Raw genomic sequence first — 25135 nt, forward strand, 5'->3', positions numbered from 1 at the left:
CCGAAACTATTGAAATCCCGACGTTCGAAATCCCGACTATATCAAAATCCCGACTACCATAAAAATGTTATTGCAGAAATTTATAATAATAAAAGACACAGTCGGGATTTCAATATAGTCGGGATTTCGATACACTCAGGATTTCAAACGTTGGGATTTCGAACATCGGGATTTCAGTTGTCGGGCTTGCGATTGCCACCGATATAGTACGGTAGTACGATTCCTGTTCACGTATATATTTATATGAAATATGCATCGAATAATTTTGTTAACGGGATCATCAAAGAGTTGGCAACACTGTAAAGCGGATTGTCATTTCATCGGTTGGTTGTGAGTCAACAATTAGATATGTCAAGATGAAGGGGGTTTCTGTATTTTTTTTCGTCAAAGTAATTGCGTTAAATGTTCTCTGAACTGATAAATCGATTACTTATCATAATTACAAAAGATCTGTAAATCATTTGTGTTTAAATGTAAGTGAATAAATTGGATATTTCCGCTAAACCGTTCATTTTGACAGCTTTGTTGTTTCTAGGTAAACAAATTATTTTAAAGAACATTAAATAATGGAAGCTGTGCCTAGACTACCGATGATCAGCTTTGATCTGCTCACCTCTGAGAAAGTCTCGTTTGGACCATGCTTGAAACCGGTTAGATTGAATAGAAAAGAAATAAATAAGAGTAAACTATATTGAATTTATTGAATTGCAGTATATATCGAGCTTTTATCAAGAGGACCCAGAAAGTTATAATAATGAAATATATAATTTGGAAACCTTACGAGTGAGTGCTGTGTGGCCTTCTGTTGACATTATAAATTGTCAAGTTCTTAAAAAGTATTACTGCCAATTGCATTTCTTGAAGTCACGATTCCCTATGGAAGAGAACCAAGTTGCTGCCGCTTATTTTTCATGGTATAGTTTAAAATCTTTTAAAGAAACTTTGTTATATTTACTAAATAATATTTTAGGAAGGATGATTATACCAAAATGGCTTCAAGTGTTCAAGATATAAATTTTGAATTGATGAGTATTTTGATAAATATAGGATCATTGCATTCAAAGTTAGGAGCTGAGGATAGTAGGAATACTCCTGAGGGAATGAAGATGGCCTGCACTCATTTTCAATGTGCAGCTTGGGCTTTCCAAACAGTCCGAGACAATTACTCCAGACTGATACATTTAATAATGTCTTCTAGTGATCAGATTAAAGGTATGCAAATCATTTGCTTAGCCCAAGCACAGGAATGCATTTTAGAAAAAAGTTTATTGGATAATAGAAAGGCAACCATCATTGCTAAAATTGCTGTACAGTTGGCTGAATATTACAATAGGGCATTGCAGTTGTTCTTTCAGCACAGAGGCTTTGATGGAATTGTTGTTGATAATTTTCCAAATAACAAGTACATAACTCAATATCTCCAATTCAAAATATTATATCACAGAAGTATTGCACTGTTGTATCAAGGGCAGCAAGCAGAGGAACAACAGAAAATGGGCGAAAGAGTAGCGTTCTATCAGGCTGCTTTAGAGACACTAGAAGAAGCCAGAAAAGTGGCTGAAAAAATTTCAAGTTCATACCAAGGTCCATTCAAAGAAACCTTAGCGTTCACACATGATGTAATTGAAGGGAAGCGTAAAGCAGCCACCAACGAGAATGAATTTATTTACCATGAGGAAGTGCCAAAATTGGACACTTTACAAGAGATTAAAGGGGCTTCTTTAGTAAAAGGAATTCCATTCAATATTCACGATATAGAAGTATCCGGACCTGATATCTTTGGCAGGTTGGTTCCCATGGAAGCTCATGAAGCTTCATCTTTGTACAGTGAGCAAAAGGCTCAGTTTTTACGCCTCATCGGTGAAAATATTGACAAAAAAGATCAAGAATTAAATGAGTTCATGGCCTCTATGCAATTAGATGTGTTGCATCATATGAAAAATGCTTCTGGTTTGTCTCAAGAATTGGTGGATAGAGCAGCGTCTATGGTTGGGAGACCAAACGCTACTAAAGAGTTGATAGAAGCTATGGGAAAACTTTCAAATACCTATCAAGAGGTTGAAGCAATGTTGAGCGATATCAGTGAATATTTGAAAGAAGAGGATCAGGCTGAAAAAGATTATCAAAATCTAATGGGAAAGAGACCCCCAAGTATAATAGCAACTGACTTATCCAGAGAGTTTTCTAAATATCAAGAAGCTCATAATAAAGCATCCGAATCCAACCAAAATTTACACAGGGCGATGATTACGCACGTAGCAAATTTGAAGATTTTGGGGCAACCGTTGAATCAGTTGCGAATGCAGATACCAAGCCTTCAGTTGCCTGATCCAAATGTAGATGAGACAGTTGTGGAGCAATTAGATAATTTATTGTCTAAAGTAGAGGAAATGAAGACTCAACGTGTAAATTTATGGGTTCAGTTAAGAGATTCTGCACACCAGGATGATATCACAAACGCTTTGGTCACACGAGAACCTGACCAAACTTTGGAGAGCGTATTTAAACAAGAACTTGAGAAACATAAAAAATCTGAAAGTATAATAGATCAGAATTTGGTGGCTCAAGACAATATTTGCAAAGCAATAGTTGAGATTTATGCTAAATTCACTCCATCTCGCAAGTATTTGCAAGATATTTTGCAGAAAAGAAGCACCACCATTTCCGCGTTGATAGCTTCTCATGATACTTATGATGATCTTTTAGCGAAAGCCAATAAAGGTATAGAATTTTACAGTAAACTGGAGACAAATGTGGCGAAGTTACTGCAGCGTATTAAAAGTGCATGTAAAGTGCAGCAAGAAGAACGGGAACAAATATTGATTAAGAATGGACACGTTAAAAAGATTAGCGAACATAACGTAGTCCAAAGTAATAAACCGAAGCTGAAGGATTATTTAGATTCGATGAAAGAGAAGAAAATTGAATCGGAGCAGGAATATATTCCACCGCAATTAGGATACTCTCAGCAATATGCTAATTCTGTAAGTACGAGCACTTACGGAAGTCATGGTTATACCCAGGTCAACTATTCCGATAAGAATATTGATAATTGCTTGGTGGATCGGATGAATTCCTTAAAAGTTGCAAACAATAGCAATTATCAGTATAACTATACAAACTCGCAAGCTTATAATTATCCAGTTACAAACCCAGTGTATACAGTTGAGACTTGCGATGTACCACCAACTTCGGTTAATCCGCACTCGAATTATTCGAAACCTGCGTCATCCTATCAAACTGTATCAAGTACTAATTACCCGTATGTGGCAGCTTCGGAACAATCGCAGAAGGTTAATGGAGTTTTACCGTTTACTTATTCTACTGCCCCGAGTGGAGTTGGAAATACAATGAGTTATTCAAGCAACTATTATAATTACAATCAACAGTTTCCCACGACATCTACATATTCTCAAAATGCACAACAACCTACAAGCCAATTTTACAACTATCAAAATGACGGAAAGAACTACCAATACTATGATGCATCGCAGAGTACTTCTTATGCTGCAAATCCTAATACTTCTAATGCGTATCAATACCAACAGCCGAACCAACAAAATTCTCAAATAACTAATACACCCAACCAATATAATCAAGAGAATCCATCAGGTGTGTATCAATACCAACAAGCAAATACTGCTTCGCAACCGAATAATGCTGCAACAAGTTATAAGCAAGAACCTGCTGGTACTGCATATTCATACCAACAACCAAGTACTACAACTCCGCAAATGAACAACACTCCGGCTTCATACAAACATGATGCTGCGAATGTGTACTCTTATCAACAACCAATCACAACACAAGCCACTAATTATAAACCTGACATCCAGACTATGTATCATCAACCTAGCACGTCAACCCCGCAGATCAATAACACAGCTACGTTATATAAGCAAGACAATTCATCAAGTGCATATGCTTATCAACAACCAATTACTTCAACTCCGCAAGTCGGCAGTTCAGCAAATCAGTACAGCCAAGAAACCCCTTCCAATGTTTATCCGTATCAGCAAGCTAACATTTCAACGCCACAAATCGACAATACCAATCAGGAAAATAGTCAGTATTCCCAATATTCGCAAAATCCCTACAACTATCAAAATGCGGTCACTCCAAATGCATATGGACAAGCAAATAATGCCAGTCCGAAAAACTATCCAAATCAATACAATTATGCATCTGGTAATCAATATCCCCAAACTACGACCCCCTACAATTATTCACAGACTTATCCAAATGCATACAATCAGTATCCTCAGCAATCAAACACCCCGGATCCAAATCAGCCAAGTTACGGTGCTTACAACAATTATTACAATCAACAAACCTATCAACCTGCTGCTGCCGCTGCCCAAAGTCAGCCACAAGCGGTTGCGCAAAATGCAACTAATACATCTAAAAAAGAGAGCAGCATTGATTTATTGGCTGGATTGGATTTCTCAATAAGCCAAGCGCCTTTGATTCCACAAAAGGAAGCCGCTAAACCAGAACCACCTAAAGCTGAATCTAAGCCGGAAACTGTACCAGCAAAGAAATCGGACGAAAAGAAAGCTGATGCTTCGACATCCGCGCAAGTGAAAAATAAAGAAAAAAATATAAAAAGAGGAGAGCCATTCAGAAATTCCGAAATTATCCGACATTTCATACAGGAAGTTGATAAATTCGAGAAATACGTGGAGGGATTGAACGTTAAAACTTTGTCAGGTCCAAGCACGTTGGAACTAAAATGGAAGGAGATTCAGGACTGCCAGGAAAATGTGGATTTAAACAAAAGGAGTATATCTGTTGCTAGATGTTATCCATTGAAGAACCGAAGCCCCGACATTTTACCGTACGATTTTAGCAGAGTGATTTTGACTTCGTCCAAAGATGATTACATTAATGCTTCTCATATAAAAGATGTAAATCCATATAGTATGGATTTTATCGTTACCCAAGCACCAACGACCCTGACACTAGCAGAATTTTGGACCATGATTTGGGAACAGCAAGTGGAAACTGTAGTCTGTCTTTTATCAAATAACGAAGTAAGTGATAATTTAATCTTTAACTAGACACATTGTTAATTGCTTACTTTTAGCTAAAAGATGATGTATATTGGCCAAAGGAAATTGGAAAGGAACTGCCTGTCTCATCAAAGTTCATAACTATGTTGAGTTGTACTGAAAAGGAATTTTGGACTGAACGCAAATTAAATATAATGTTGCCGGATCAAAAGGAAAACCGAATCGTAACTTTGCTTCAATTTACTGCTTGGCCTGGAAGGTACGCAGTGAACGATTTATTAAAATATAAAAGATTATCATTAAAATCTGATTTCAGTTTGTTCCTAACAAATCCGTTGCCGTTCGTCAACTACTTGAAAGAGATTATAACGGTGTTCGATCAGCAGAAATGCAATGGAAATCCTGTTCTGGTTCATTGCATGTCCGGCGTCGGACGCAGCGGAATTGCATGCGTCCTTTTGACTGTTTTGATGGAACTGGCGGCAACAGCTTGTCCATTACCCGACATTCCCAGTGTAGCTTGTAAGATGTCTTGCGCAAGGAAGAATATCTTAAGAGACAGAGAGCATTTGAAGTTTGTGTATACCGCACTTCTGAGCTACATTCAAGCATTGAAACGCGGTATGTCCTTTGTTATTTTCCCAGCAACTCTCATAAATAACAATATTAATTATTTTTGTCGGCAGATTATACAAAGAGTGATAACGAGAAGGCTGATGAGGTGATGCAGATGCCTAAAACTGTCGTCGATCCTTTCAGCACCCTGGATCCGCTTTGGGCTACGAAGAAAATGTGAGTTTTACTATCCTAGATTATAAAAATTTTGTAATTATTTCCTTATAAATATTATATACTCAACAAGAAAAAAAATAATAAGTGCTTTATATTTGAATTATAATTCCATAATATGTAAATGTATTTTATTATCAGATATATTAGATTAAAGACGATTTTTTTTAGTAATATATTTATATATTTATCGATTATTGAGTTACTGTTGATTTATGTTGATTAGTCAATAAAATATATTGTAATATCGAATCCCTCTTCCTCTGTGTTTTATTTGAGATTACATGAAAATATCTGTTGAATGTTAGCGGAGAAGTGCTTATTACGTGAAACTACGCGAAGAGTCATAGTTTCAGGCGCTTAAACTAAAACTCGTGCATGCCGCGAGATGCTGGGTATCGAATAACTGTGGGCATAAATCAGTAATAATTGACCTTCGAGAGGATTGCTATTATGAAACCTACAAAGCCCAAGAAATATGTACATATGTTTCATTCGCTACGAAATACATGCAAGACAATGATATTAATTAACTTTAACTTAAATGATCGTCTATTTATAGACTTTATTTTATTTATACGCAAATCTAATTAATTACTAATTGGTAATAATCGTTTATTACGTAATATAGATAGAAATGGAAATACATTTGTATTACGATTTCATCATCTGCTTTACATATGTTATTATTATTTCAGTTTATTAAAATGAAACTATATTATTTTTTTAACCATTCCACTAAAATAGAAGAAAGTATGAATTTATAAAGTTGCACGAAATTGTTTAGTGACAAACAGACAATTTACGAAGTTATGAGTTAAACTAATACATGCAAATTAACAGCACGATGAAAATTACTATCATCATTGAAAGAATGCGTTTTTTTGTTTGTTTGGTTACGTTGAGCAAATTATATTTTATATCGATCAAATCAAATATCCTGTTATGCAAAAGACTTTGGCATTTGCTCGAAAATAATGATGATACATTAGCAATTGCGAAATGTGGACTAAATGAATTCGCTGGTGCATAAGAGCGAACTCTGAAACTCGCCATTCTCTGCAGACATGCAGTCTGAGCCCAGGTTGAATGCACGGCGAACAACCAGATCCAGTCGAAATGATGTGTCTTTGGTTTCAAAATAACATACACTCCACTCCGTACAAGCGGCTGGATCGATTTGGGTTGAGATCTGAGGCGAGCGAATATTATTTTCCTACAGAGAAAGTGGATTAAGATTTTTGAGTGAGTGCACTTCTTCCAGTCTGACTGGATTTTATAAATAGTTTCGCGGTTCGCTCCAATCGGATTTCCCTGGCCCGATTCGCATTCTACATCGAATATACGGAATTACGAAACCACCTTAAAAATTTACATCAAATGACGAATTCAATCCATTTATGGTGCTTTTCTTTTACCACGAAATAATTACGAAACTGAGGTTTAGAATACAAATAGGAGAATCGCTGAGCTGTCTATTAGTCACTTCATTAATCCCAATAGCTTCAATGCTGTGCGTGGCTTCGTGTATTTTTTTATTTATGCTATAATTATTGGCGCCAGTGACATCATTTTATTGCCCACAATGTCATAACAAAATGCACAAAATATAAATATTATTTATAAAATTTCACTTAAATTATTTACTTTGTAACTTCAATGTTGATATTTACTTGTTGATAAATTTGCCAATTCAAATCATCTTGCCTAATCATCCCGGATTTATCTGGGATAAATCTCTTTTTTATTATTTATAAATCACTTGAAAACAGACATTTCTGTCTACAAACATATCAGATAATTGATATTACGTTCTTATATAATAATTATATGAAATGAAATGAATGTGATATGGAATTTATTTTAAGAAAGTTGAATTTACTTTTCTATAAAATGCATATAAAAATATATCCTAGAGCACTTTGTAGTTGACTAACCATGCAATAATTCCGTTCTCAGGTCGTAAATTTTAAAGTTATTCTATTCATACGACTGATTCGCAATCCATCAGTACTGATGAGTAATTGATGAATTCGCCAACAATTCGATTTTTAGTTGTGCAAATTGGGAGTTTACTGTTTTCCTTCTTTTTTTTTGTCCTCGATATCAACACCACATTCTTTACATCCAGATGCGTTTTAGTATATTTATCGAGTAGTTTCGCATGTATGATTTGAACAATTTAAACATCACTTCACTTTTAGATTATAATAAAGTTTATTGTAACATTCACACAGATTTAAAAACAGATTTGAATTTTATGTAAATTGTAGTATATATTTCTTTAAAACTATAATCCATTAAATTGATTCAAAAGATGTATATGAAAGCTGCATATCTATGGTTTCATCCATTTGGCTGTAAAATTAACGATTGAAAATGCAGTATTTTCATATTTTAATGATTTTCTCGGAAGCAATAATACATTGAATTGTTTGAAAAGATCTATATGAAAGCTGGATGTGTGGGAAATGTAGCGAGTATTCATACATTGCTGTGGTTTCATCCATTTGGATGTAATTAGCGTAATTAATGATTAGTTTTAATTAAATTATTGAAATATAATACAATGTTTATTTATTTAGTTTTGTTTAATATATTGAATATAAATATTAGGCTGGAATTACAAAGAATGGTAATGAGAATCGGAGAACACATTCCAGCAATATTCCTTCTTTTATTAGTCGTAAAGCAACGAAGGAGGAAGTCGCAGGAACATTTCTAACAAACATTCGGCATTCTAATCTAAACAAACAATCACGGTGGCCAGCTTTGACGGCGCGGCACATTCGTGCACTCCATCTATTCGTTTTTCCTTCCAATCAATTAGACCGTTTCAGTTTCCAACAGTTTAATATACAACGTTCTCATTTGAATATCGCTTGAATTACCGCATCTCTTTAAGGTAATAATATTATACAAAATAACTAAATAAGCAGCGTTATAAGTGGCCTCGTTGCGAAAGAAAAATCGAAATCTTGTTAGTCAAAAATCTGTAGTTTTCGAGACTTTCTTTATGACGAAGCGATTTTCTATATTAAGCGGTCCAGCAAGTAGTTGTACGAACATTAATATAGTGACTTCACCATTGAGCAATTTGTGCGCGAGATGCTGTTTTTGTTTCATTGCTGTTTTACCATTTCCACGGTAAACACGTCGATGATACAACGCAGGAAAGGAAAACAAAATTTCTTTATTAGACGCATTGCAAACTTGCATCTACGACTAAAATATTACGCTTATTTATGGTTTCCGAACATCAAATTGCTGTGAGAAATATTTTCATGCAGCTCACTTTTAAATATTTATTATTTCCTTATAACATATGATCTTAGTTAATTATTAATTAACATCATATAAGAAATATAATTAGTTTTCAATCCATTGAAATTATATAAGAAAAAACAGTTAAAGTTAAAACCAAATCGTAACAGCTTTTACTTTATTATCTCATTTGGATTGTTTTGAATCTAATGCATAGAAATCATGATACATACACAAGAATTCCAATTACTTTTTAGATTATCGCCGTAACTGTTGCTTTTGTATTTTAATCAGCTAATAATACCTTTCCAGATTTATTTATCACTTTTGGATGTGCATCTGATCCAGCTGATCAGATCGGAGATAGTATTGGAATACAATATTATATAATGAATAGATATCATTACTTTATTTGTCGACGAGAATATTTTTTGTTTATCGTTAATTTGTATTGTGTATAATGCAATTCGCTGTTGATTTACGTTTTCACTTCATTTATGATATAATTGAAACAGATTTGCTGCAAGCAATTGTTGTTGTTTTTTTTTACACTTTTGATTTCGATCAGTTGCGTAAAGCTATTTCAAATGTACCATGAAATTAATTGAATGAATGGCAAATATTGTGCAATAATTATAAAAATAACTGTTTGGAGCAAATTAAACTTAACTTTTTGAATAGGTATTTTTTCGGATATTTGTCTTGATAGTGTTCAATTGAAGCTACATTAATCTTGTTTGAAGTAAAGAGATATATCGAATTACGTTACCTCGACTTACATCTTTAACTGACGAAAAGTTAACTGAAGGTCTTATGCTGATTGCGGCCAATTTGAACGTTCCAGAAGAAATCGAATCGAATGAAGACCTGGTGATTTTCTTAACAACTAAAACTTACATAATTTTTTTTTTGTATCAAATCTTAAGTCGTTTCGACTATCATAATACTAATGAAAAACATGTAAAATTGTATTTCATTCGATATTTTATATATTGAGTAATAGTCGTGATCATTTATCAGTTATGCATGTAGTAGATATAAATAAGTTGTATATTTCTACTGTTTACGCATGTTTCTTATATTATTAAATCAATATCGATCTTTTTTTTTGTTGATTGTTTTTTATAAGATTTGTTTAAAATCTGAAATAAAGATTGTTTCTCTTAATCCTGTTTCCGTTTAATTGTTTTCAGTTATATTAATACTTTCTTATCAATGCTTACATATTTTAGATAGTATTATTTTTTTTTTGGATATTAAATGCATTGTTTGCTAAAATTGATTGTTGTTTTCAATTTTAGTATTAATCGTGATATTATCATTTTTTTATTAAAAAATGATTTATAGTGGACAATTGGGCCCTAATTTGAATCAAACTAGGCTATAGAACTAAATCTTTCTGCTCTTGTAAAAATTAAATGAAAAAACGTTGCATTCAATATTTTACTATAATATTGATAAACTTTGTACACACCTGGAATAAGTATCAACATATGTCGTTATATACTTAATTTAACTATAATTTACTATAATTGTGTTAATAATCATCCAACTTATGCAGATTTTAAATTATTTTTTTATAGTTTACTAAAAGTTGCTTAGATTGGATCAGTTAAATTAAAGATTTTTAAACAATGATAATAAAACAACTATTACATAATTTTGTATTTGAAGTGAAAAATAGAACTAAGCAAGAAAATTGCAGTGATTGCAAAAAAACACAAATTACTTTTGCTTAAATTATACTAAATAAAACTGAAATTAATTCACTGGTCCATCCTGGGAAACAAGTTGCTTTGTATTTAATTTACACTTTTTTTTAATATTTTCAACTGTATTTTCTATAAATGAAATTATGTCATTTTGAAGATCTAAAGTGTCCATTCCAAATTTAGAAAAATGTCCAGGTAGTCCAAATTCTGCGACCTTCATCTATATAGTAACAGAATTTGTCAAAACACGAACAACTGGAATCTTGAGAATTCACATTGTAAAATTCAAAACTTTATTTGTAAACTACCCAAAATGGAGTAATGTTTATTGTGGTGATTTATAATGTTTATTATGTATTGTCTAACAATTGTGTGGATATTATTTGAAATTGAAAACAATTTGAGAATTCTCCACATATTTAATTGTGATGCACGTATTGTTATCTTCTAAAAATACAAATTTTTGAAGCGAAAGGAATCGCGTATATAAATAGATATATATAAGAGTGTATTTTATATATGCAAATTTAGTGAAACGGTGGTCATCGACAGCGTTTATAAAAAAAATGATTCATGTTTGGGAAGCAAAGGTTGCATGAAAAAAATGCGCGGTGTTACATTGGCAGAAATACAGAGTATGCAGGAGACAATTCGAATTCTCACTGGTTCAGTCGCGAATGGTCGTTCGCGCCGTACGGTTTAGTAGTACACTTTAGTATAGATTAGTACTGGCCATCCTCCAGTGTTCCACACCGTCGCTGCACCCAGGATTTTATCCAAATAAGAACTAAACGTTCGGTGGTTTCCTTGCAAAAGGATTCTACACTTCTGAAACCAAAACCAGGTGAGTTTAATTAGAAAAGACAACTCTATGCAATTCGAAATCCGTTAATTGCATTATTTATGATTCAATCTACCTCCAAACATGGATAATTTGTTGATAATTTAAGAACTTTCCAATAACATTAACACTTATAAAAAAAATGCTCTCAATTATAGTTGAAGATCAAATTATTAATTTGGCATTTTATAAATGATTAAAACAGGTTTTTGGCGCTTCCTTTTTACGACAATATTGATTACATTATAAAAAATTACTTTGACGCATTCAAACGAATTTGAATAAATCCGAAATTTATGTTATTTACAACGATTCTGCATTTAATTATAGAATATAATAGAAAGGATGCTACGTAATTAATTTTTACTGAAGTTGCTTCACGTCGTGTAATTAGTTATTTCCATTTATACAATTGTGAAAATACAAATCTATCGAGCATTTCGCGTAAATTTATTACATTAGTTGGATTGTCCTTGGTCTACAGTTTTTATTTTTAAATGTATTAAGTTAGTCAATGAAATTTTTTTTTATTGCTGTTATTAAATGATACAAAATATTGGCTTAATTGAGTTATTTTTTTTTTGTTAATACAGTGCTCTATTTTGTTTTATATATTTTTATGTTAAGTATATGTAAATCCAAGTCAATTATGTTTCTTCGCTCTTGAAGAGGTTGAATACCTTATTTCTAATTTTAATATTCCACAAAAATGTATCTAGTGTTATCGCATGCAAATGTTGTGTTCGCTTCATTTACAGTAAGAACGCATATATTCTAAACATAATATAATAAGATTTTTCTATTCAACAAAATGATAATGCAATAATAGAATTGTAATTTCAAGAATTTCTGCTTAGTTTGTTGACTTTCAATAAAAAAAAAATCAATTTATGTTTAAAAATTTTAATAGTAAAGAAAATATCTAAATTATTAATGTGTGCATCTTTAGTTTTGATGAACTAAATTGTACTTTGATTCACGAATAGTATGCATTTCATGAAATTACTTTGATTTCAGAGTTAAATATGTTATGTTCATAATAGGGATACGTTTTTTTGAAGAAAATGAATATTTATTTTCCCAAACAGAGAAAAGTTTTATTAAATAACAACTTCTTAGTAAATGTTAAGTAAATTTTATGTTAAAAAATCATTTATTTGTTCTCTTCTCTTTTAACAAAGTTTTCCAAATTTTTCATTGAAAAATCAATATCTTCTGCGTTCAACAAATTACTAACATCTTACAAGTTATATGGATAACTTCATGTCAAATTTCTTGGATGTTATTTTCATCTTCCAGTACAAATTCTGACTTGCCTTAAATTGGAATGTTTTTGTGGAAATTGCAGACTTTGTTATATCGAAACAATCTTAATATTACTTTTCTTTTGAATGAAATTTTTCTATTAATAATTTAATTAAAAACTATAGCTCGAGTTTTGAGCTACACGAATATTGTATAGAAACGTTAGAATGAATTTAAGAGTTATAAATGGAATAACCTCCACATTAATTATGTTTCTCTATTGTCATTGAACTTTACCTAAATTATTAAGTCGACTTTCGACTTTAAGACAAATTGTTTTGGATGCGTCCGCGTTTGTTATCGACTGGGATTTGGCACACGGGATAAATCTGTCTTTGGCATCTACGAGAACGACCGGTCGCAATGTTCAATGGATTTGGACACGCGAGTAATGTCGAATTACGTTGCCTCTCGTGCGTAGAAAACATTGTTTCACTCTCCCTCCCGCCCACGCGCTCTTCATATTTACGAAACGGCCATGCATATTGAACGCTACAACTATATTTGCAACATGCAAATAAACAAATAAATAGGCAGATCAAATAGTCTGGTTCTGCTCTCTTGATCGCACTTTGTCTGCAAGGAGGAGATAAATTCCGAAAAGGCAATAAATATCCTTTACACTCTCCACCCACGAGATGCATATCAATTTGCACAAAGGAGGAGAATCGCTGCAGACCACCCGGCTGTAAAAATACAAAAAACCCGCACGCTCGTAATGATTATTAATTAAAATCGCATTTGCGCTGTTTCCCCTTCGTGTCTGTCTGTTATTCTTCCTCTGCGTTGTCGTTTTTGCATTCCTGCCAAAAAAAAGAAATAACTTTCCTCGAGGGCCTTCGGTTTTGTTGCAACGCATCTGCAGAATGTTTCCGATGATCTTCTCGGATCGTCTTCATTGCGCGACTTGACGATCCGCGAATCCTGGATCCAATACGACCGAGTTCATTAGCATTCAAAATACGGAAATGCAATCAATGTCGTTTCGCTGGTTCTGGTGATTAACAATCATGTTGATGTTGATTCATTCCAATTCATTAATTAATCTTTAAAACGTGAGCATATTTTCTTTTTGAACGTATTTAGTTCATTTTGCTTACGTGAAAGTGCGGATGCAGAGTCATAATAATAATAATTATAAAATTAAGCATTTTTTAAAGAAGAAATTAAAGACATAATCAGTTTACACTTCGTTTCACAGAAATAATCGATTATTAAATACATTGAGTGAAGAAATTTTGCAACCTGAGATGTTTTGAAAAAAAATAGTATTTTCTTAACTTTTTTACAGTACATCCCAACATATTTCTTTATGGAATGAAAAAAAGTTTGGTTTGGACCAAATGAAACTGAGATATTTATGAAGATGGTAGAAAACAAAGTGCATTTTAGACTTTGATACTTTTCTATTATAAAGCTAAAAATACCACTAAAGCAATAACTAAGATATATTCTGTTTACGGAAAAGTTGCTTTAGATAAATTAACTTTATGAACATAATTCTCTAAATTTAGAGCTGATGATTTCAGCCTTAAAGTTCTGCTAGTATTAATGATGAAATCAAGACATTGATCGAGAATAACCCGCACTACACGACAAGTGAATGAGCAGAGTTATTGAAAATATCAAAAACAACTATCGACAAATGTTTTTGAAGCTTGCTTACATAAATCGTTAAGAGCTTTGTACAAAATTTGAGTTTTTGCAAAATTTCAATAACTGGAAGGGCGATTAATTTTTAGTTGACATAAAAAGCCACCTGAAGAAGTTTTTTTTGAGAAATTCTAGGTTTATAGAACAAAAATAGACCATACATAATTAAAGAAACGGCATGAACTTTATGGACAATCCAGTAATTCTCTTAATAACTATATTTTTAAATTACATCATACATTTCAGATGTATCTTGTCCGATAGAAAAAAAGGATATTGTTTATATTTCTACATGTAAACTAAGCATAAAAACTGAGTTGATAGATTTTTCTATATACATTGCAGTATAAGAAATTTGACGAGGCTTCAGATATTACAAGAAATGAATGATTACCTCAGCATTGAATAATGAATAGAGAATAGTGAAAAATAAAGTATCAATTACTTTGTAAATACGTTTTTATGATATCATATTTTATTTTGAGTTTACATTCTAAAATCAATATCAATATTTTTTAAACAATAATTTTTATTTCATTCTATATTTATATATAATTTATTTTATGATCTTTGGTTTCTTGACTGAAACTACTGGATGATTTTTACTTGCTATCTTTGTAACTTTTACAAATATTTAGGAATTATGAGTAACGTAGATATAGTGATGATTCTTTAATAACAAAAAGAACCGCAATCACTAATTACACATATTAATGATTATTGCTACCATTATAAATTTATTTTTGAAAAAAGCATTATATGAATAAGACCAATAAATAGCAATAATCTAAATATAAACTGAATGACTAAATATATTAGATATTAGTCACTGCACGGAACACATCGACATTGCATACATGATTGATAATATTTAAGTGTTTATATTGAGTGAAATCGAAATCGATCTGCCAAATTGCCTCACTCATCGTTCTCCTATTTCATTAATATCACATCATATACACACAACTAGTCTACTTGGTGGCTATGGGCTTCGCTATAAATAGTCCCATCTAAACATGCAAACATTGTTATGCACGAAACAAACATACGGGTAACATCAGAAATAGAATCGCAGAAGTTTAAGGTCAATAAAACTATCAGATTTTCTTGCACACAAAGTTTGGAAACAAAAAGTTACGTAACACGAAGTTTAGATGAACGTAATTAACCTTGGAAATCATACTTTATTCAGTATATAAAGAAAACTGCTGTAATTATATAGGAAATTATACGTGTTAATTAATGGATACGTTCAGTTTGATTATGTTTGCATAATGAATCTGTTTAAATACCGACAAACCAAAATATTTGTATGAAAACGTAATTATGTTTAATAATATAAATGTTATTACTATAAAGTTAGTAAATTTTAGATTCTGCTGACAAATTCTGTCTTACTTTATAAAGTAATAGAGAATTTGTAGCGCTAATGTTGAAAATAAAACTAGTTGCTATAATGCTACGTAGGTTGTTACGTTCTTGTAGGTAGGTAATATCTATTAAGCCGCGAACTAAACTTCATACGTTTCTAAAAACGATGCATGTCACATGGAAGTTGCTTATTCCTACTTTCCCCAATTACGCTGAAAGATTCAAAAGTAATGCGACTATAATACTACATTTGATTTAAGTAATTATGGAACATATCCTGGATTGTTTGAAACCGGACTAATCGAGGACTATCGTAAGACTTATTGAACCAGGCTTTGTTGTATTTGAATTGAAAATACTTGACTTATAATGAAGAAGCACATAGTGTTCAATTGCTATCCAAAATTGTTTCATTGTCAGAGATTTATTCCTGAATCCGTCAGTGGAGCAGTGCGTGCGTTTATTAAAATAAAGACGGACCCCAGTATTCCCAATTGAAGGCTATTGTTAGAAATTAAACCGAGTGCACGCAATTGTGTAAATGAACATTCTAATGAAAAAATAAACATTTGTTTTCCCCGCGCATTCAAAACATTCGACTTATCGCAGAGCGTCACAGATGGCCAGAAGAAAATAATAGAAATGCAAATAAATACGTCTATAGCGTGCAGTAGAAACACTATAAGTAGAACAGAAGCGTAAATACAATGTGAGATTTTGTTGTTTTGTTTGGTAATCAAAGTTTCAATAGATTTATTTAACTTTTGTTAAGTGAAATTTATTGTATACATAAAAAATAAAACAAATTGCTGCCTTTCCAGCGTTATTTGACTATCATCAATATTTATTCACATTTTAATCATTCGATTTACAGATTCATTAAAATAAATATAATTTACGTTCAGCTTTCTTTAATTACATTTTATTTAATTTGAAATTGGTATGAGAATATTGATAAAAAAAACCATATATGATGGAAGTTTTTATATTATGTAATGTTATCTAAATGTTGATTGTTTTCATTATAATTAAGATTATCAAATTTTGTATGGAGAATGTAATGAAATTTGAAGTGTAAATAATACCTGTTTTATTGGATTATCAAAGAATATTTTATAAAATTTACTAAAGATACTGCAGTTTTATCGTCAGGTAAAAAAGTTATCTAATAAATGCATTAGGTAATCTACCAAAATTCCACACGTCAACTCTAGTGAAGTTGGATAATTTTTGATAATAATCTCGCAATTTAAAAAGTGCATAAAGCGTCTAATCTAAGGTAGTTAGGTATTTATATAAATAGAATATTATCTTCATAACGTCATAAAATACGAATATATAGATAACAATTTAACGAAGAATACATTAAAACTTAGTTTTTTTTTACTTTCAACAAGATTTTTTAAGAAGAATCAATTAATAACTTCCCTACATGAAAAAAAAACATATTTTCAATTCATATATTTATGCTGTTAACTATGACTAAAAAATTACATAATGTAAATAATAAGAATGTAAAAATATAATTTCATTTAATGACTGTGCTTTTATTAAAAATCAACTAATTAATGTTAAAATATTAATTAAAATAATTAGAGGTTCACCGCAAAGAAAACAGGTGACATTGTCTGACTATAGAAGTGTTGGTCAATAAATAACATTTTGATGGTAAGAATGCGGGTCTTAACACAAAAGCCTCGAAGCGAATCAATCGGTCAATTTATAAAAACAGCTATTCACAACACACCCAAAAGAAGAAAAAAAGTATATATAAACATTTCGAACTTGAGAATTTTAGTGCGTAACGACCATAAAAAGTTCGCAATGCGATCGGAATACCTTAGGATAAGTCGCAGCCGGCAGTTCGCTGTACAAACGATTATATCATAGTGGGTTTACGTCGAAGGATTTTCTATTATTAGACATGATACACAAACACACATAACAAATGCACAATAATCGCTATAATTACGTTTATTGGTTTGTTGTTTTTTTCATCTTTTACATATTAAATGCATCCGAGCGAATTTTAACTTGATCCTTGACACAGTTTCAAATATTTGTTTGGATACTTGCAAGAAATTTTATGCACCGGATCATAACAAAAACGGTGATCAATCGAAACATATTTAGGCCAAAGCTCAGGCAGAAGGAAATAATTACGTAAGCGTAAGTTTACGCACTTTGGAAGCGATGTGTATGTGTGATTATTCACTTAGCGCGTTTCGTTAGTTCGCTAAAATCTCATAAATATTAGCATATAAATCGTGGGCGAAACTTTTCTTTGCCGGTGGGCGAAACGTAGCAGGTTGATTGAAGAAAGGAATTCAAGTTTTTGTTTATATATTTCTGATACAAAAACGAAATAATAATAATACAAAAATAATTAATGTTGCAATATGAAAATTTAATTTAAAAAACAAGTTCATGCACTCCAAAAAAACAAAAAAAAAGCTGATCGCCGATGACTTGATTTGTAGACCGCATTCATCTGATTTAATGACTAATATTACTGTCCTTAATTGCAAAATTACTATATTTATATTGTGGACGTTTACATGACCCAAAAGGCAAGAATTATCGATGGACTTTCAATATTACACAATTTGCTTAAAGATGAATTAATTTATAAAAACGCAGCAAATTTCTTTATTGACCAATACAGGTCAGATTCGTGTGAACTTCCTTTCAATAAATAAGATTATCGCATTTAAAACATCGATTCGTTAAGTGAAAACATGATGTAGCAATTATTGGAATATTAATTTTAATGTTGTTATTCAATTTCTTGATAATTATTTCAAGTAACGCTTCAAATAAACGAAATGAAAACTTTAGCAAATGATCGAAGTCTTATATCAATTTATTTGTTTTAACTACAATAGTTTTATATGAAGACGCGTATAAATTTCATGAAAAAAATAAATTGTGAAAATATGATTAAACATGACAAAAAAATAATGAAGCAGACTGAATCTTGTTGCATACTAAAATGAGGTCACTTACAGTTATACAGTTGATTCATTTCGTGTTTTGTTATTCTTTACTTGTACAAGAAGAAATTGTTCTCATGTTTATTAAGTATATAGTCTAGTTTTTAGAATGAAGCTTCCACAGAATTATTTGTGAAGATATGCATGTTTTTCTCGAAGTACTAGCCAAAAACATAATTGAATTTAGTATCTAATAACTAAAAGTCAATAATAAAGTTTTATTTAAAAAGAAATCCACAAGACAAATCTTGTTTTAAAATGATGAGTCTTATTAAATCCCAGTGAAAACGATAAACTTTTACGACACAAAAGCGATCATATTTTATATTCTTCTTGCGTTTGGGATATATTTAGGGTCACTGTGAAACAGAGACATTGCGAAATTTGGCGTAACCGAAACTATGCTGTGTGGCGGATAAACACTTTCCGCTTCATACTTATTTTTAGCGAATTTTGTGCCCATATTTTAAGCGTATATCATTCCATTATTCGCGAAGGAATGCCAACATGTTGGCTGTGACATTTAATGATCGTTAAAAATACATATTTAAAAATTATAGCTTATTCTGTTTAACATATTCGATTTAAGTCTAAAGGAAAAATTATATGAATTTTAATGAATTATAACAAAGACTAAATATGTTACATGTGTCGTGATCGATTTGAAATATAAGAAAAAAAAAGTGTTGTTGGTAAAGTAATAATCTTGGTTTATATCATGATGCACTATTTGTTCGACCTATATAATAAAATAAAGCGAAGAGAAAATATGTAACGATTGTAATGGAGGAATATTGCAAGCGTATAAATAAATACTTTGCCAATATTTGCACAATGTTATTGTGACATACATAGCACACAAAGATGAATATTTTAAATCGCATCTCTAAAGTTATCAACAATATTCTAATAAATAATTATTGTGATCTTTAATGTTCGAGATTATTTAATAATATCGATGAATTTCATCTTTAAAAACATACTAATATATTATATAATAAAGCAGTAGATAAAAACGTAAGTATGTTTACAATTCCAAAGTATAAAACTGATGCTAATACAGTGGAACCTCGTTTAACGAACAAAATTAATTTGCTTAACGAGCGACTTTTCGTGTTACAAGGTCCCGGATTCCGCGTCCTCTACATCATTTTTAAAACATATTATGTGTATTTTTTGAATATATTTTACTATAATACTTGATATTTTTATCGGAATGTAATATTATTTTTTTTTGCTTAAAACGAAAATTCACTTTGAAAATAATCAACTGTAAGATCATTCATCTATACATATTTATTTTGCAACAGGCTATCTCGCCTTTTTTGTGCCTTGTCTAGCAGTTGCTGTTTTAATCTTCGTTCGGATCGATTTCTTCAAGAACCTTCAGATCGGCCTCAATAAGTTCAAGGCTTTTCAGAAAACTTTCCTATTGTCATGGTGATGATCCATCCCATTTCAGTATCTTTAACTTTCTTCTGTGAGATACTCAATTTCATGTTCGTTTTTAAAGAGAATTAACAAAAAAGAAAACAATGAAAAATTGCAATTATCAAATCATATTTTATTATGTTTTAAGAATATATTAATTTCATAACACTTTGATAATAAAAGTCAATGCCAAATGGATACTAATAATAGTGCTAATAAAACTTGTTATCGCATAGCGAATTTGCAGGTAATAATTTCTGATTCCGATTTGTTCGTTATTCAAATGCCATGCAAACGTAATTTTCATGCACTTTCATTTTATAATGTATACATTTTGAATATAATTTCTTAAAATCTTACGAAATTGTATTTAGTTGAAGATTTAAATACGATTATTTAGTAAATGATACCTTAATAAAAAAAAAACACACATTATAGATCTGAGAAATTGCATGAAAGTATTAGTTTATTTGCTTATTTGAGCATGAATCTGTCGAAACATAATAACTACCAATATTCATAGTAATTTACTATACACGTTTGTGTATGAATTTTTGTAATATTACAAATTTTACAGCTAACAATGGAATAAATTTCCATCGGTTAGAGCAAATATAAAATTAGACGTAGAAATGTCACGAATCTTCTGTGACTCCGTTTCGAGGTCAGGTTACGATTTTCTCGAAAGGAGGTTCATAAACAACAGCAAATGCATTTTCTCCATTCCTCTGCATATTGTATACCATCATAAAGTCGGAACGCAATTGAACCATAATTCATTAATTAATTAAAGCAGTGAATGGAAACTTTCGTATTTTATGACTATGTTTATTGATTTTTATTATTTATAAAGATACATTTTTTTGTTGCAGGGATTATATGATCACTAATTATGGACACATCGGATAGTTCAAAGATGATTCTTGGAAGGACGATGAAAACCAGCTTATTTTTATTTTTCGCATTATTAGCAAGTAAGTAAATTTAATTTAAAAAAAGAAATAATTAGGTTAAAACGCATACCGAGATACGGTCATTACAGCGGAAGAATGACAAGTTTTTTTTACTTTTAAATCCACAAACTTTGGATTTAGATTAGATTACGAGATGGTGAAATTTAGTTTCCTGTCCAATTTTGCGGTTCTGCGGATACCTTAAATGTAAATTCATGAAAGAGATAATGAAATATTTAATCAGTTGGTTGTTGGTAGATTCTGGTCTAGATTTCGATAGAATGTACGTAATAACTCACATTTAACAGTGGCAATTTGTTTTGTTGTCGGTATCTCATTCTAATTTTTGTGTGTGCGTGAATGTGTGAAAGTTGCACAATAATTATTATGTCATCGCAGGAGATGTGTGGAGTGTAATAGATTACATTATTTGCATAGTCGGATGAGTTCATCGCGGCTGCATCTCGAATTTTCGGGGTTACGTACACTGTTTAATCGGAGTCAATTGATATTAATAATGATTAATTAATAGAAAGATTTTTCATCACGTCCCAAGGATGTTATATGTTCCAAGGTTTATTGCCTCGTAAAAAATAATTAACTCTTTTGTTGTTTTTATTTGCAGTTTCGAGTGCTAGTAGGGATGAAAGGCATTCAGAGAAGGATAAGAGCTACGCGTGTCCGCCGAACTTTATGAGGCTCAGCTACAAGTGCTACTATTTCAGTAATTACACTGCGACGTGGCAGGATGCGTATTGGAAATGCAGCGAATTGAGAAGCAACATCGCAACTATTAAGAACGGAAATCAGGATAAGGTCGTCAGGAGGACTTTGGATCAGAAGGGTTTAGGTAATTGGATTAATGTTATAACTAGGGGACTAGGAGGAATTGAGTGAGATTATGTTTTCAGCGCCCAAAGAGTGGTGGGTTGGCGGTAGATACGATTGGGGTACGATGTCCTGGAAGTGGGCCGAGTCCGGTAAAAGCGTGCAATACAATGGTTTTCATGAAGACTTCAATCTGATGCACGATAAAGATAGTCTCCTATGGAATTGCATTATTTTGGATCCTGCTAAACAATACAGGTAAAACTTGATTTAAATAATATCACAAATTATAATATCAATGAAAAATTGTTTTCAAATTTATTATTAATCAAAATCTCAATGAAAATGTTAAAGACAAATTCATTAGTCACATGAGTATTTTCTATTTCATACACTTTTCAAAAATTCATGTCTTTCCTTTATGAAATCGTCAAAAAAACTAAGTGAAATACAAAAATCTTGACTGTAGTTTCTATATATTATTGTGTTATATTTTTGTAGTTGTGAAATATTAAAAACTTTTAAATATAAGTATAAATATTCTTCAATGTTTGCAATTACCACAAAAAAAAAACATAAAATAAATAAATCTCGAATCTTTTTTTTTTAAAAGAAATGCAATATTTCTTATAAATTATAAAATAAATATTCAAACAGATGTTCGAACTAAAAATAAATGATATAATGTTATGCAGATGAAGTAAATTATGTATTATACAGAAAGCGGAATTGTGTGAAATTGCAATTTTATAGTTTTGAAAATAATTTTAACCGAAATAAATTAAAAAAAACGAACTAGAATAAAATTTGTAAAATAATCTATATGAAAAAGTAAAGTAACCTTTCTTTAATAATAATTAGCTTTCAATGTTAAGTTAACATTTAGATCTACGTAATTTTACAATAAAATCATTTTTAATGACCAAAGTACTAATATAATCCTTTGGAAACGTTATTTTTTTTGTAGCAATTTGTTTGAATGAACACACATCAAGTAGCTTACATAACATAATTACATGCTTATCTAAATCAGAATAAATCCGCATTTTACATTGTATTTAATTTCTCATGATTTTTGTAAATATAAATATTATTTTTGTTGATAATTCTTAATAATGATATACAATAGAACCTCGCAAAACGTGTATTTCGCTTAACGAGCAAATTGAATTGTAAAAAAAATGACTCGTTTAACGAGGCGACGTTTCGCATAACGAGTGACGATGAGAAGACAAGTCCCGGATTGCACGCCTGCTACATCATTTTTAAACACATATTATGTATGTTTTTGAATATGTTTCACAATTTTGGAACGGATTAAACTCGTTAAGCGAGGTTCCACTGTATTTGATGTTGACTACTTCGAAAAATGTATCCTTTTTTTTACATTTTAAAGTTATTAAAATTTTGATTGTTTCTAGGTGGAATTCAAGGATGTGCACAGAATCGAAATATTTCATTTGCCAGTCGAAGATTCGCACCATTGGCAACAAAGATAGGAAGAAGCTTCAAAAGCGGTTTCGTACCGATAAACACAACAAGTTGAACGAAGTACCCGTACCGGAAATCCAGACAAACTCAATTGGAACTGCACGAAAGCAATACGACAAGAATATCTTAAACAAGGTGTCGTTTGCAGCAAGACCGAAAGAAGTGACGATGTACAGCAGGAAGAACAAAAAGGAAACACAGTCTTTGCAGTTCAATAATGGAACGCAAGCGGACATGCCCAGTCGCAGAGGATCAAAACCTAGGAAGTTGCGTAAACAGAAGGAAGGCGGTGGTCGGAGAAAACATAATAAAATCATGTATAAAACTTATTACGAGGGCACCCCAAGTCCCTATCTGCCCAGAGTACTCGTAGAAGAATTTAGTTATAGTTAGACTACTTGTGTACACTTAAAAACCTAAGATTCAAAGTATTGCTCGACAAGCCAATTTATTTATTATTGCTACGAAACTGACGCGAAGAATATCTATATTTTTGTATACTGTAGTTTGTTACAAGTTTTTTGATTCCTATATTCGCTTCACTAATTTATTTCCTAGTTTGTAACTGAACTTGCACTTGCATGTATATAGAATCACTTCATATTATTTTCTTTTTAGGGAGTATACATTTACAGATTGTTGTACTGATTACAATTATTTATATGTGTGATATATAACTATAACTGTTTTGCCAATTGTTCAAATTTCTTTAGAATCATATAAATTGTATTTGTTTCCTTGTTTTTTTTATTATCGATGTAATAAGTGTACTTTTTTTTGTTCTTTAAATACAAGCAATTATAAATAGAAGATATTTTTGGAATTTGTATAATATTCACACTTTTTTTTAAATTTTCTTTCCTTTTTATCCACCACTGCGGATTTCCTTCAATAGAATGTTAAAATATATTATGAGATATTTTAGTAATTTTTAACGGTTTCTAACTTAATCTTTATATTTATCTATTGCTATCAAATTGCCGGCAAATTCAAATGTGTTTTGGGCATCGAAATTAAAAAATTTGATGTTTCGGCATAAAATTTAATAGTTAAAGTATGCAATTTTGTATAGAAACTAAAATTAGTGAATGCTGAAGAAACTCAAGAATATATAAATATTCAGTAATTCAAAAAACATTACGTGAATACAACCTTACCTATCCACTTTCAACATAGTGTGAATACATGGTGCAAAAGATACGCAATGCATTAAAACTGATGTAGATAAAGAAGTCTAAGCAAATATGCCGTGTGTTGTGGTGGCAAATAAAACAACTTTTACCGGAAAGTGTAAAGATAACGCCCAAAGGTCATTACTAAATTAAATGTTCGTAACGTAAAAAAAATAATTGATGAGCAAAACCAAAAAACATATTTTTTTTTGTTGATAATTTCATAATCATGTTTGTTTAATATAGATTAGATTTTATAAAATGTGATAATATTAAAACAAACAGTAAATTAAAAATAAGATTATTATTATTATTGGCGA

At 31.1% G+C, this 25135-nt stretch overlaps 2 protein-coding genes across 3 annotated transcripts; both read left to right on the forward strand.

Moving 5' to 3' along the window:
• Positions 1 to 321: 321 nt before the first annotated feature.
• LOC108557355 (tyrosine-protein phosphatase non-receptor type 23) lies at positions 322 to 5887 on the forward strand. The gene is made up of 7 exons (XM_017913834.1): positions 322 to 473; positions 536 to 650; positions 712 to 914; positions 971 to 5033; positions 5087 to 5271; positions 5329 to 5633; positions 5699 to 5887. Exons 2-7 carry the CDS (start codon positions 567 to 569, stop codon positions 5806 to 5808), a joined length of 4950 nt encoding a protein of 1649 aa, XP_017769323.1. The 5' UTR covers positions 322 to 473; positions 536 to 566; the 3' UTR covers positions 5809 to 5887.
• Positions 5888 to 11424: 5537 nt separating this feature from the next.
• LOC108557357 lies at positions 11425 to 24401 on the forward strand. Of its 2 annotated transcripts, none has more exons than XM_017913839.1 (5): positions 11425 to 11622; positions 21253 to 21345; positions 21950 to 22174; positions 22236 to 22410; positions 23574 to 24401. In XM_017913839.1, exons 2-5 carry the CDS (start codon positions 21264 to 21266, stop codon positions 24034 to 24036), a joined length of 945 nt encoding a protein of 314 aa, XP_017769328.1. In that variant the 5' UTR covers positions 11425 to 11622; positions 21253 to 21263; the 3' UTR covers positions 24037 to 24401. The 2 variants fall into 2 exon arrangements, with proteins under 2 accessions (XP_017769328.1, XP_017769329.1); XM_017913840.1 differs by having other exon boundaries at positions 11425 to 11621; positions 21244 to 21345.
• Positions 24402 to 25135: the final 734 nt, after the last annotated feature.

The sequence above is a fragment of the Nicrophorus vespilloides genome, unplaced genomic scaffold (assembly GCF_001412225.1).
Source record: "Nicrophorus vespilloides isolate i.1.1-1 unplaced genomic scaffold, Nicve_v1.0, whole genome shotgun sequence".
Lineage (NCBI taxonomy): Eukaryota > Metazoa > Arthropoda > Insecta > Coleoptera > Silphidae > Nicrophorus > Nicrophorus vespilloides.